Raw genomic sequence first — 15201 nt, 5'->3', positions numbered from 1 at the left:
ACATATGTATAGATCTATATATTTATACACATACTCTATATACTTGAAATAAAAAGAAAATATAATTTTAAAAGATACTGTTGCCATAACAAAAAAAGTATACATAACTAAAAGATGTACAAGACTCTGGAGAACATTTTGAAACTTTATTGAAAAATATAAAAGAACATCCAAATAAATGGAGACATAAACCACATTAAGGGACAGGGTGAGCCAATATTGCCAAGAAGTCCACTCTCTAAAGCCTTATAAATAGATCCCATGCAATTCTAAAATTACACAGAGTTTTTTAAGAAGTTGACTGTATAAAACGTCCACATTTTCCAAAGATGAGGTGATCCTAAAATCACGGAAGCACAAAGCCTAAGGATTGCAAACATATTTCTAAAGAACAAGGGAGGCCATGGGAGAGCTCACGCAAGTCAGCAAGAGACATCAGCATTCCAGCAAAAAAGGAGGCAAAGCGTATGGACAATTCACAAAAGAAGAGTTTTCCATGGTCAATAAACACATGAAGGCATGTCGAGTTTCAAATGATACTCTTTTTTCACCCATCAAATTGTCAAAGATTAAAAAAAAGACTAATGCTCATTTTGGTGCAGGTGTGTTAGGTAAGCATTCTCACGGAGAGTGCTGGTGGCCAGGGTGCACTGGTACAACCTTTCTGCAAAGTTGGCTGTCAATATGTATAAAGAACCTTAAGGATTTTTTGCACTTTGAACCAGTAACTTCACCTCTTGACATCTATCTATAGAAAATAACGTAGTTAATTCAAAGAATTATTCATAGCCATGTTCACAGAAAAGACATAGGAAACATCTGCGATATATTTTAAGCGGGAAAACAAGATATGAAACTCTTTATATAAAGATTCTAATGCATTAAAATATTGGATGGAAATATAGAAAATTGATAGTGGGTTTATTGGTAATTTTTGTCTTTTTTTCTTTACCGCCTATTCTTAAAATTTCCAAATTTCTTTCAAAAACTATGTGCTGCTTTTAAAGGAAAATAACAATAAAATTGGGACTTCAGAACCTTTAAAACCATATCTTGTTACTCTGTATCCTTACAAGTGTTTTTCATTATTAAAACAGGGAAAAAATAAAATCAAGCATTCTCTTTTAGGCAGATAAATTATGTTCATTGGATTTATAGTATATTCTCTTCATGTTTCAAGAAGTAAGCTTAAAACACACTTAGTAATCAGCCAAATAAAATGTTTTGGCCATAAAACTGGCAAGCTACTCAAATGTATAAGCACCTAAAGCACATAAATACAATACACATAAAACATACGCCGTATATTTATAATTAACACTGAATACATTATAATTATTCAGTATCTCTTGTATAATTTCCCTAAACTAAACAGATAAAAGGTTTTCCATATGTCCCTAAAGGGCAACAACAGAGGATAAAGGGCGTGAAGAAGTTTTTTACATTTTTAGGATACTAAACAATATGGGTGAATTCCATCACGGACATAGAACTTATTTTATTTCAGAAGATGCAATAGAAGAAATTGGAAAAGTCAGCATGTTCTCTCTCTTTTCAATGAAACAGTAGGTCAAAAAGATTATGGGCTCTGATTCAATATTATTTTGGTCTGAATAACACATGTAACAATAATGTGAATTTATACTATATAAAATGTGTAATAAATTAATTCAAAACATTTAATCTATATATTTCCTTATTATTCATGATCCTTAAAAACTGGGACAGTGGGGATTAGAGATGTAATGGAACTATGATCACAAACACATTTCACACATTGTGGTGCTTGATACAAAAATGGATTAATATCATTAGCATATCCTCTCAACTCAGAGTTCCTAGTGCTTTGGAGATGGAGCGGGGTTAGAGGTTAGAGGTGAGAGTGGAAGAGGTTGACATGGGAGAAGAGAGAGGAGGAAAAGATAGGAAGGGCACATCAGAATAGAAAGCCCTCATTCAGAAATGCTGAATAAATTCAAAACTGGCAAGAGAGAGCCAGAGAACTGCCCGTGGATCCTAAGTGATGGCACTCTCCAGCAGTGACCTCCAAGCTGTGGCTCTCAGGCAGCTGGTCAGTGTGGTCCAATGGAAAACATCTCACCCATGGAAATATGTCAACCAAACTGGAAGTCTGGCATCGCTGAAGTGAAGGCACTAGTAATAATATCAGAGCTGTTTAGTGAGCACGTGGTCTTCACAACTGTTGGAGTTGCTTCAGGAAATTGGAGCGATTCTCTCAAGGGCCCAGCGTTAGGGTCTCAGCAGAGACTCTTCAGTGACATGACAGGTCAAAGACTTGGGACCCAAGTCTTCTGATTGTCAATCTATTGTCCTTTCTACTATACAGCACTATTGTTTGGGAAAAATAATTGACTTTTCAGCTGGGTTTTTTTTGTATCATTTAATCAAAGCTTACAGGTATTATCTTGGTTCCACCTGGAGGTCAGAGATCCAGTTAACAAGGTTGTCACCATCATGTTGTACCAACTCATTGAAAAAAGATTCAACATCTTCCAGAGAGGATGTTTTAGAAAAACTTGGGCTTTCACACACAACTCAAGTTTACACATGCATTTTCTCCCTCCCTCCTCCCTTCCTTCCTCTACTGGGTTGGTTGGCAGTAACAGTCCAGGGAGGCAGCATATGGAATCTACGCTCTTGAGAGCTATAGCTTGATTTTAACTTACAGCTGCTCCTGGTGGGTTTCCAGTGAGCCAGGCAGGCTGATACCTGCAGAATGATTTCCCTGCATTTCTTAACAATCCAAAACTAGAGCAAGAGAGGAGCAATATTGGAGTGACCTCATTCTCAAAGCTGGGGCACTCAGCGAGGTTAATGGGCAGCAACTGCTGCCGCTGAGATGTTGTAACACACTAGAGTTGGTGCTTCAACGGGGCCCCCAGGGCTGGATGGGTCCTCTGCCAAGGGACAGAACACTTCAAGCAAACAAAACTGCGCAGAGGAAAAATAACACTCTTGCTATGAAATTACAAGTCAAATCAATAAAACACAAGGTTAATCTCCGTGGTGTTGCATGAGGAAGGGATATGGTGTAATGGAAAGAACATGGAGTTTAGGGTCAACAGATTAGGGAATAAACTCTACCACTCCATAGTGTGATGTCCTTGGGCAAGTTACCTGAATTCTGAGTTATTTCTTCATTTGTGAAGTGGATATGACAATAACATAATAGCCCTGTGGTTAGAAATATCTCTGTGTATGTGTATCTTTGTGCAGTGCTGACACATTAGGTGTTAGACAAAGGTAGGTACCATCAACATTATCACCAAAATTCTAAGAGCCAAGCAAGACCTTATGAAAAGTCTACTCTTCAAAGCCTTGCTCCCCACTGACATTTGTCCATGATAGCACAAATTACTTCCACAAGCTTTGAAACTCTGTATGGTGACATTTTATCTCTTAGAATAATCATGCTATGAAATGTACTCTAAGTCTCATCTAAATAATTCACACTATTTCTATATTGGGGTTAAAAAACAAATTTAAAGCAAATATGGATTAAAAGTACTTATCCTAAAATTTTTAAACATACGGTTGGCATTTGACAAGTAAAATGATTAGATAGAACCACATCTATTCTTACCATTTTTAAATGGTATTGGTGAGGTTCAAATTGGTCAGCACAGCTTTTTATGACTGGGTGCTGCTAACCCACTCAATCCTGTATGATGATTTGCACCATTCTGAACATGTATTTCATAATACTTCTAGCCATGTTTATTTTCATTTCTCTTCTAGGGCTGTAAGCATTTAAATACAGAGAAATTAATATAAACTAATTTATAAAGTAACTCATATTTAGTATTGCTTGTCAAATATCTATTAAGTAAATCAGCTAATATATAACCTACTATCCTATCAGTTAATACACTGCCCATTGTATTATCAATTAACATACTGCCCACTGTATTATCAATTAATGCATTGCCCACTGTGTTATCAATTAAGGTGTTACATGTTGCCTTCCACGTTTTGAAACCCAGAGCTACGAGACTGTGGAGAGAACGGTTGTTTCTGATCAGGCGATCAAGGAAAGCTTCAGGAGGAGGTAACATCTGTGTTGGGTCTGAAGGGATTTAGCAAGTGAAGAAGAAGCTGGAAGTCCCTCTAGGCAGAGGCCACAACATGAAGCACAGCCCTGAGACATGAAGATGCTCAGAGTGTGAGGGATGGTGAGTGATTCAGAAGAGCTGGACCATAAGGCACACAGTGGAAAGCTGCTGCAGGTAAAATTAACCCCTGAAATGCAGGCAAAGGTCATGTCATGGAGGCCTGAGATGCCATGGTAAGGAGTTTCTTATTTTTTATAGACTCTATAGCAGATACCGGAGCAAGATAGAGTAATATCTATGTTTTACAAAGAAAACTGGCTGCAGAGTGGAGGATAGACTTGAAGGAGGGAGACTAAATGTCAAGAGTTAAATTAGGGGACTCTCACAACAGTTGAGGCAAGAGACCAGGGCCAGGCAGTGGGACTGGAGAGGAAGGGATGGAAATGGTAACCGTGGGGAGGGAAAGTCGTTGGGACTTGTGACCTCTGATGTGGAGGTGAGGGAGGGGGCTGGAGAATGACAACTGTGCTGAAGCTAGCTAGACCAAGTTAGTGGGTGGTGACACTATCCAACTGACACCAGATACACCTGAGGTCAGCAAGTGCTAGGACACAGGGGCCTTTACAGTCCCTTCTGGGCTGGGTCCTGTGACTAATGGTATCTGACACTAAAAGCATGTTAACAAGTGGGAAAAGTACTTAACTTCTTGCAGCATAGAAAAGAAAATGCTAATAACGAGCTTCAAAATGGAAACCAGACAGCTGGCCACAGGTGCTTCAAACAAATTGGTCAATGTTCACCACCATGAACTACCATAAGAGGGAGGAGGGAGGGCCATAGAAAATAACAATGTTTAATGCAAGTTTCTGAAGTTTGAGCTCGTGCTTGATATTATCAGGGGCATGGGGAAAAGGAAACTGGATTAAAAAATCAGCCAACACATAAAGGGTCCTGAAAGCAAGCATAACAAAATGGAGCATGCAACAAATAAAACAGGTTGTTCTGTACTCGTAGTTTAGAAAAAATAAACCAAGTGTTCACTGTAAAATCAACTCTACTGCACTATTTAAAAATCTGCAGACTTTTTTCTCCTAAGACAGTATCCATAAATACCTATGCTTGACTTGCCCCAAATATCTTGAGGCAACCTCAAAATTTGAGAGAGCAGCTTTGTCATTTTCTTGTGGACCTGGCCCAGTATTACCATAATGATTAAAGGAAAAACATATCAAAACTCACTTGGCCACTACAGCATTTGGAGGCACAGCTGTTGTAATTCTCAACGCATTTACAGTGCTTGCCAATGCTCCCCCAACTCCTCATCCTTAGCTTTCAATGGTTTTGTTGTTTGTTTTGTATCCTGTGGGACAGAAAATAACCTGCACTGATTGTAGCAACCGATTGACTCAGCTGGTGCCTCAGAATATGAAATGGGACCTGAACCGCACATCTGAAAAGTGTGTGGACTGGAGGTGAGGGGAAGGGAGCACCTGCACCCTGGACTGCTCAGAAGCATGGAACCAGCTGTGTCAGGCAAAGGTCCTATCAGCCAAGTAACACCAAGTGCCTCTTACTCCACCTGCCCCACCTCTGTTGTCAAACCCAGCAAAGGCCTGCTGTGCACTGTTGTTAGAACTTCTCTAGAAGCACGTGCAGTTCTCCCTTGGCCAAGGAGCCTCTCCCAGGAGACGAGGCATGAGGCAGCCACGTGCTCTCCTCTCCAGCTCTGCTGCGGCCCCTCTGAGGAGCAGGGCCTGTCTTCCCAGCTAAGCGTCTGCCCCTTCTCAGGGCATCTGACCAGGGAATTATACTCACATCCTCCGCAGGGAGGAGGTGCTTTTCAGGGAGTGGTTTTCTTTTAGGTTCCACTGGCTTCCCTGTGGTGGACAGCAAGTAAACAGAAAACAGGTTTGGAGGGCAAGAGAGACATTTTAATGAAAATTCCTGCTTAACTTGCCACAACTTTGTCAAACAGAGACAAAGGCATCAAATGTAATATTGTGCTTGCATTTAACAAAATAAGCTATTTTACTTAGAAAACAGAGGGAAGGATGAGCAGGGAAGATAGGCAATCCATACATTTTTAAAAAGATTTACATGGAGATTCAAGGAGCTAGACATGTTTACAGAAAATCCAGGTTCCTCAGAAGAATGCACAGGTTGTACCTAAGCCTGAAGATTTTGGCATAATGTCTTTAATTCCCATTTAAATTGAGCTAAAAAAAACAAACTCCATGTTCCATTATAAACTCAATCCCCAGTGTTTGCGCCCTGGAGAAATACACAGGAGAATAGTAGGTGGGGAAAGGAGGATGCTTTTCTAAGTCTATGTAGATACATATCTACACACATGCATATTTTTCTCAAGAGCAGGCTGCAAAGAGTTACTTAGGGTATGTAAGTGTCAGCTCTAGTAACTGGAAAACAATTTTGTTTTTAAAGATTGGCACCTGAGCTAACAACTGTTGCCAATCTTCTTTTTTTTCCCTGCTTTTTCTCCCTCAATCCCCCCAGTACATAGTTGCATATTTTAGTTGTGAGTCCTTCTAGTTGTGGCATGTGGAATGCCGCCTCAGCGTGGCCTGACGAGCGGTGCCATGTCCGTGCCCAGGATCGGAACCAGTGAAACCCTGGGCCGCCAAAGCGGGGGGCGGGGCGTGAATTTGACCACTCAGCCATGGGTCGGCCCCTGGAAAATAAAGTTTTGAGCCCCAAAGCGATGTTGTTTATTAGTTAATGAACAGTTCTGTCTGTGTTTTTCAGGATGCTGTATCCGGCAGTAGTTTTAAATTGCTTGTTCGTCCTTGATCTTAATTTTACAATGACAGCAAACCATATTCTTTCAGAATTACATGACTGTTTTCCTACTTAAGGTTAATATCTTTCTCCAAAGAGACTTAGGATCAGTTCGAAAATTGAGGACTAAAGACGCCTTCTGGGGATGACAGAGGGGGAGAAATTCACTCTCCAACCCCACAGGGTCACCAGTGAGGCGGCCCCCTCCATCTCTTCTGGCTCCCTGTGGCAGGATGGAGCAGTTCACAGCTCCAAGGCTGCTGGAGCGAGGAGGAGTAACGTGCCCAGGACACCCAGGTCAGGATGGGGCCCGTGGGTTCAGGGCAGGTAGAATACTGGCACATCTCCCTCTTCCACTCAGGTGATAAATGCCCGGGCATCTGCAGGGCAAGATCGCTCAGGCCTACACTGCTCCCTTGAGTGCAGCTCTCTCCTTTCTCTATTCTTGATAAACCCACGGATTTTCCCTAAAAGGTTGGCACAGCCTGCTCTTGGCTTGTTTGGAAACAGATCAGCTCCTCTTTCACAGCCACGTAAACAAACTTGCCCTTTGCACTTGCCTTTCTCCTGAGATCCTGAACTCCTTCCCGCTGACAACACGCCATCTTCTGCTCAATTCAGTATGTTTACTTTTTCACTGTGATTCAGGTCTGAGTTTCTTTTGAATCACATTATTGCATTTCCCTGGTGAGATATGCCATGTGACGATCTTGTTAGACCAAAATCAAATATGAAACTTGCACTGCTCTTTTTCTCTGGTTTGGACACACTTATGGCAGCTGCTTGGGCAGGAATGAATCCCTCCAGCCTGCAGGCCAACTTTCAGACATTTTTGTCTTGGAAAAGATGAAGACGAGTTGGTTGAAGCAGTGTCAACAGGGAGGAAGTCACTATTTCAAAATTATTTTACAATCTAGACGGCTGGTTTTCCCCAATACACACGGATGGAGGAAAACCAGAAAGACCGATTGGATGATTATGCTGAGTGACAGAAGCTACTGGAGACTTTCTTGACATTTTATCCCCAGAGACACTTCAGGATTGAAGTAATTCATTGCTTCACCAAGTGTTGAAGCCAAGCATTCCACAGCAATTTTGGAATGGAGATGGAGCAATGTAGTTCATATTACATTTTTTCAGCAAACTTATCCTCTCCCCTTCACTTTTTCTGTGTGTGTGTGTGAGGAAGATTGGCCCTGAGCTAATATCTGTGCCAGTCTTCCTCTATTTTGTATGTGGGACACCACCACAGCATGGCTTGAGGAGTAGTGTGTAGGTCCACACCCAGGATCCGAACCTGCCAACCCTGGGCCACTGAAGCAGAGCACGCAAACTTAACCACTACGCCACTGGGCCAGTCCCTTCTGTTCCCTTTTTTGGGTGTGGATTATCTTTCAAGCCATTCCTATGTGTCTCTTACAAACAATGCTTAAAACATTAAGCTGATCATACTAAATAGATCTCCATCCAAGTATGGGAATGAGACTCACGTTATCTGAGTCTGTCTTCTCCTCCCACAGTTTCCAGAATGACGTCCAAGCTTCTCAGTGAGACACATGGGCCCCTGTGCGATGGGAGCCCTGACTACCCTCGCCCACCAGCCCTGCCCAAGATTCTGTTTCCCAGTGCACCTTGCTCTCTTGCTTTGTGTCTACCTGGCATGCTGCCCTCTTCGCCTTCTCCTGGCCAATGCCCACTCATCCTGCAAGGGAAGACTCACCCCTGCCCAGTCCTGCTCCCCGGGCTGGCTCAGGAACCCCCTATGGCCTTCAAAGTAACACTGCAAATCTCTCTTGTGGGGTTTAGCTGGATGGACGTGCTGCAGCTGCTACAGGGCAGCTTCCTCCTGCAGAGTGAGCTTCCTGAGGGCAGGGTGTGCAGGTCCCCTCTGCGTCCCTAGCACCCAGCAGTGTCAGATTCACAGCATCTGCTTAGTACTCTCTGCTGAACTAATGAGTGCAACTTGTCAGGTTAAACTTACCCCCAAATCCTACCCAGCCAAAGATGCCAGTAGAACTATTTTTTTAAGAGTATTCTGTGGCCTGCAGTCACAGCATTCCTTAGGACTTTCCTAACTTAGATATGGAAAGACTATTTTAGCAATAAAAGGTGACAGCATATATTTTAAAATACTGATTTTCCCAGTTCTCAAACTCTTTTTCCACAGAATCAAACCTACCTACTTATTTAAGTTACTTTTTAACGAGAACTTCTGACGATATGACACAGGGTAAAGGGATTACAGGGTAGTCCTGGAGTGGAGCAAAAACGTACAGAGCCCTTTCCATAAAGCGACTGGCTCCCTCTCTCCTCAGAGTGCTGGACATGAGAGACAACAGAGATGTATTAAAACCACAATATGACACAGTTTCCCTAGAAAGAACACGGTGTGAACTTCTTCTCTTGGATCTTACTATAAGTTAGTATTTTTCTTTTACTAGCTAACACTTCAACTGAATGCTGGCTATAATTCTAGCACTTATGATGCATTAAATGAGTTAATCCTCACAATAACCTTATGAGGTCGATAGTTATTCCATTTTACAGATGAGGAAACTGAGGCCCAGAAAGGTTAGAGCTTGCCAGAGGTCACACAGCTGATGAGAAGCAGAGCTGACTTGGAACACACGCAGTCTGGCACCAGAGCCTGTGTCTCAGTGTCTGATCTGTGAGATTCACATGACACCAGGCAGCCACAACATTCCTGACTTTCAATGTGGGTTAAAGGGAAGAACACATATTTAACAGTATGAGTCAAAGACGTACATTTGGGTAGAGTTCTATAGAACTCTAAAAAATAACTGCTTAAGGACTTTCTAGATTCGCACTAGAATAAAAATTCCCTGGCGTTAGAGAAACTGCAGCCTGGGACCTTTCACGGCCCTGCTAGTTCTCATGAACTTGGCTGTGCCTCTAGAAAAGATGTGGCATGTGATGCAGTGACACGGCAGGCAAGGATGGCGAGGGCCAGGCGTCAGGCTTTAGGGGAGACACTTCCAACTGGCGTCCCCTTCACCCTGGAGCCACTACATAGGTTCCTCGTGAACCCCATCCCTCCTCACGTCCCGCTACTCTCTCCCACCACGGTCCTCCTGCCAACATCAGCATCCCCCCAGGAGGGTAGCAGGAGGGGGTACTTAATAATCTGAAAGTTACTGAGTGCCTTGATTACTCCTAACAGAATTTTCCATTTCATGGTTCTCTTAGTAGCACATTCCTATTTGTTCCTGCTTTACTCTCCAGTGTATCATGTTCTCCCCTTCCATTTTTTTTTTTTTAAACAGATACTGGTTTTGGTGTGTAAAAGTATTTACTTCTTTCCCCCAGCTTTATTGAGCTATAACTGATATATAACATTATGTAAATTTAAGGTGTACAATGTAATGACTTGATACACATCTTATTACTTTGTGCGTGTATGAGAGGAAGATGACTGGCCCTGAGCTAACACCTGTGCCAACCTTCCTCTATTTTATGTGGGACTCTGCCACAGGGTGGCTTGACAAGCGGTGCTAGGTCTGTGCCTGGGATTTGAACTTGCAAACCCCAGGCCACCAAAGTGGAGTGTGTGAACTTAACCACTATGCCACTGGGCCGGCCCCCACATCTTTTTACTTTTAAGCAATCTTCTCTGATCCACTGACTAGGTAGAATGAGACAAAGAGTTTTTTGAAATGTAATTAATTAAACCTGGTGGTCTAGTGGTTAAGAATTGGTGGTCTCACCACCATGGCCTGGGTTCATTTCCTGTCAGGGAACCACACCATCTTTCTGTAAGTAGTCATACCATGGTGCCTGTGTTGCTGTGATGCTGAAAGCTATGCCACTGGTATTTCAAATACCAGCAGGTCACCTGTGGTGGACAAGTTTCAGCGGAGCTTCCAGACTAAGACAGACTAGGAAGAAGGACCTGGCCACCGACGTCCGAAATCCTATGAAGAGCAGTGGAGCATTATCTGATCCAGCCCTGGAAGGTGAGAGGATGGCACAGAAAGGCCGGGCAGGGTTTCACTCTGCTGGACACAGGGTCACTAGGAGTCGGAATCGACTCGATGGCACCATCAACAACAATTAATTAATACAACGTTTTACTTCAGAGTATAACAACTCTTAATGAATCATCAATTATAATGTGCTTGAAAAGAGTATAAACCATTTCAGTTTGCACTTATAAATCATGTTTCTTCAGGAGATCTGAATGGGAAATAATTTTTGCATATGTTCAAATGTGTTATAAAAGCCCCGAGGTAGGTATTTTAAAATAGTCTGTGAAAAATTGGACTCGGGCTATTTTATAAACTGTTATTTGAGCCTATAACTAATCTCTTTGACATTAACATCTTTAACAAACATTTGTGCAATATCTGCATTCAGAAGATTGGATAGAACTAAGACATCATCTCTATTCATTAGGCTTATATTTTCCCAATAACCTAATTTTGTCTTTCATAAGATATTAATGCTTTTGGAAGTCTTACTCTTAATCCTATTAATTCCTAAGCTAGCCTTTAAAAGTGCATGAGGAAATATGCACAGGCAGTCAGTTTCACTGAATTATAAGTTAAATTGCTAAAGGTAAATCTAAGAATTTCAGGGTTGCTAAAAAAAAAACTTCATCTGAAAATATTTTCTGGACTTAAACCCTTGGGGTCTGGTTTGAGTTAGTTTCCTTGGCTTTGCAGTCTTCTGAACTAAGGTCACTGGCAACATACAAGGATGCACATTCAGCAGAGCAAAGTGTGTCTGTTTGTCTGTACTGGACCAAAGACCTAGTCTTCAAGGAAGCATAGCAGTGGCATGCTCTGCCTGCTCTAACGAATCTTTGGTGAGTGAGCTTGGAAATGGAGCTAACCCAAGACAAGGCAGCTTCTGGAGCATTCACGGAGTATATGAGTGTGCCCCTGAGAGGAGAAAGAAGCAGAGTTTGAAACTTGTAGGATATGGAGGTGGTAGGAACTGATTTCACAACTGCTCTAATTCCAGACAAGATGTTTCCTAACTGTGAGCTAGTTAGGTAGATACAGGACCAGAAACACATTCTAAGATTTTAAAAAACACACATCCATATAATCTTATTTTTGCTGTAAGCACACTATCTTATCTTCACCAATGACTGTGAACTAATTTTAATAAGGTAAAAAGAGAAATCCATCTCCCCAGCTTCCCCCGCTCATACACACATTCACACACACACACACACACACACACTCTCAGGTGATGGTGTGCTTCTTTGTATCAGACTTCTCCAAATCAATTAATTCTCTTCAGTTCTTGAATGACTTTCCAAGAGAATTAGCTAAGGGCAGAGGCTGTGAAGGGAGTGAGCCCTACATCTTATATTTGGTGAGAGAACATCACTGCTCCTGGAAAAGCCCCTGAAAGCTGTCCGCACTAGATCCCAGGCCAGTGACACACTCTCTGGGCTGGCAGGACAATAACAGCCATGAGACTAGCCAGTCCCTTTACTGTTGTCTAATCTCCACCACATGATATCACTAGTTGGTCTATAATTGCTTTAGGTGGACAGTTTCTTCCTGTGGTAACCACTACAAAACTATTAGGATTTAACATCATACTTAATTATAGGAAAATCTAAGAAAGGCGATCAGGAATCACTGGGGCAGTGAGCCAGGCAGGCCTCTATGTTCACTGCATATTTATGTAGAATAAGGGAAAAGGTGAAGTGGTGCCCCTTTTTCCATTTAACATATGTTAGCTTCCTGGTAACAAGTCTCACAGGCAGACGGAAATACACTCCAGATGAAAGGCCTGGTCCCTTTCTGGCAGCCCTTATGGGGTCTCACTGGCTGGCCAGATGAGTTGGGAGGACAGTAGCTGGCATCAGGCCCCAGAAGGCTGAGAAGGAGCCCTGGTGAGGAGCTCGCGCTCACCTCGTATTCTTCCTTGAAGCCGTAGCCCTCGGCGCACTTCATCTGCGTGATGTGTTGGAGCAGGTCCGCCACCCGGATGGCGGGGTGAAGCTGCCCCGTCTGGTAGGGCACGTCGGCTGGCTCGCGCTTCTTGTAAGTGTGGGACTGCACCAAGCTGCTGGTGTCGCTGGCCATCGTATGGGTCTCGTCTAGGAATAGAAGGCACAGGGAAAGTGAGGGAGAACCAGTGGGCTATGGCAGGGTCACTGAGAATGCTAGGAAGCTGCCGCTGACATCCCTCAACCTACGGCTGCAGTAATCCCTACGATGGCTCCGCAAAAAGGAAAAGTTAAATGCTTAGAAATTTAAATGGGATTGGCAACACTGATAGAAATGAGGCAGAAATCTTTGTTTTTACAAAGCAGTCCAAACGATATATTGCTTTCACAAAGCTAGTTGATAAGAACCCTTTAGCCTTTGGGTGCTAAAGTTTGTTAGAAGTTTCAGTCTGAAACTTCATCAAGGCCTGGTGCAAAACCAGCCTTGCATTCTTCCAAAGATTAGTTGACTAGTTTGTATGATGAAGTAAATAAACTCTGTACAAATGTTCTGTGAGCAAAATAAAAGTGCACAAAATGATTTGGCTTATAAAGCTAGCAATGAAAATGTGGACTTGATACATGAAATCTAAGCAAAGTGGAAAAAGAAAAGGGAAGTTGGTTTGATGAGTCACGGTGCATGCTGCAGGATCAGAAAGCTTGACAACGTGCTGTCGACCCACACACCACACATGGAATGTTCTACGAGAGCTAACATGCAGGCCAACACACAGCACAACTGACTGGCTTTGAAAGAACCTACAGAGAAGACACATACCCCCATTACCTCCACACCTTTTCCATGGGGCGAATGGGGGACTTACCATTTATTGGCACTTTTAAGAAGATACATATAAGGAGAAAAGAGGAAAAAAAGGAAACAGGGCATAAGCAATAGTACTGTGTGAATAACTCCAGGCTGTTGCTATTTGGTGCTTTCATTTTACAGTTAAGTTTTCTAGTCACAGGTGGTCAGGGGGCCAAGCCTCAATTCTCCCTTCACGTCAGGATGGAGGTGTTGAATTTAAGCACTCAATACCAAAAGGAGGTTAAAATAGTATCATAATTGCTTTTCATTCCCCATGAACCAAGTCAAGACTAAAATAAGTCTTATTTGTATTCGACACATTTTCTCATTTAAATTCCTTGAACAAGTCAACCAAATTGTACTATAGAATTAATGTTAAAATTTGGTCAAATAAGCCTAAAGAGGCTATGTTTTAATGGAAGACTACTAGTAAATTAGATTAACAAACTGAAGAAATTGTAGCTATTAAAAATGTCTTATGCAGGAAAGTGCTATTAGATTTAGAGTTCCCCATTTTCCACATTAACTCATTATAATGCTGAATCTCTAGCCATTTTATGATTGAGGAGGTGTCTCATCAAACTATAATGCTGAAGTCACTTAAAATGAGACTATGAAATCAAAATTAATTTCAGGTACAAAGAATTAAAACATATAAGAAAGGATATGTTCAATTTTTTTAATAAAAATTACCAGATTGTTTATCAACAGGGAATTCAGCTATGGGGTTTTTTTGTTTTTGTTTCTAAAACTGAGAAACTCAGCTCCAAAGGGTATTAATTTCCTTCAAAGGCGTTTGGTTTGCTGGGCCTGGTTTTGAAACCTCCCTTCCATCTGCATTGCAAAGCACTTGGGGATGCATGGCATGAAGGTGGCACACAGTGTGTCGCTATGTTGCTGTTGCTGAAATGGCACCTGGATCACTACAACGTGGCTAAAGACACAGAGACAAAATAAAAAAGGGTGGTAAGTGGATTTTATGATTTTCTTCATTTGGATTTGCTTTGAAATTTAGCAATTCATATGTTCCCATGTTCTTAGAATAGTCACAAATAAACTGGGAGATTCTCACGTCGGCTTTGCCTGCTGGCACCTGCCAGGCTCCTAAAGTGGGATGCAGATCCCTGCTGAAGTCCTGAACCCGCCAGGCTGCAGCTACTCCAGTGGAAGTTCTGCTCTTTATACCAGAATAAATGGAATATTAATTAGTTTCCCCTGTGCCTCTCTCATTCTCTCAGTTTTGCAGCTTTGGGGAGGAACACAGTTAAGGGCCCTCCACTGTGCACTCACTTCTACACTTCCCTTAAATGGATCACTGCGGCCTGGCATGTGGATCCCTGCAACCTCGCAGCACTCTGATCCCAGGGCCAGGCACTCTTGGAAGTTGCAACTCCACAGAGCTGCAACCACTGTCACCACTGTATGTATCACCCCTGCTGCATTAGGACATCTGGCCTCATCACCAGTGTGGATGCGTCCTAAAGCATTTAAACACCGGCCAGGCCATCAAAGAAAAGGCTGCATCCGTCATCTAGTACATAGATAGCGAAGAGGGA

General features: G+C 42.3%; 1 protein-coding gene across 8 annotated transcripts in view; it reads right to left on the bottom strand.

Moving 5' to 3' along the window:
* The window catches only part of PTPRM (protein tyrosine phosphatase receptor type M), a 770187-nt gene that overhangs the window by 119569 nt on the left and 635417 nt on the right, over positions 1-15201 (bottom strand). For all 8 annotated transcript variants that reach the window (XM_023648190.2, XM_023648193.2, XM_023648191.2 and 5 more), the window contains one exon: positions 12761-12948. In XM_023648190.2, the coding sequence (XP_023503958.2) occupies positions 12761-12948 (188 nt within the window). The remainder of the gene's footprint in view (positions 1-12760; positions 12949-15201) is intronic.

Source organism: Equus caballus, chromosome 8, assembly GCF_041296265.1.
Source record: "Equus caballus isolate H_3958 breed thoroughbred chromosome 8, TB-T2T, whole genome shotgun sequence".
Classification (NCBI taxonomy): domain Eukaryota; kingdom Metazoa; phylum Chordata; class Mammalia; order Perissodactyla; family Equidae; genus Equus; species Equus caballus.
This window is presented reverse-complemented; position numbering and strand designations above follow the sequence as displayed.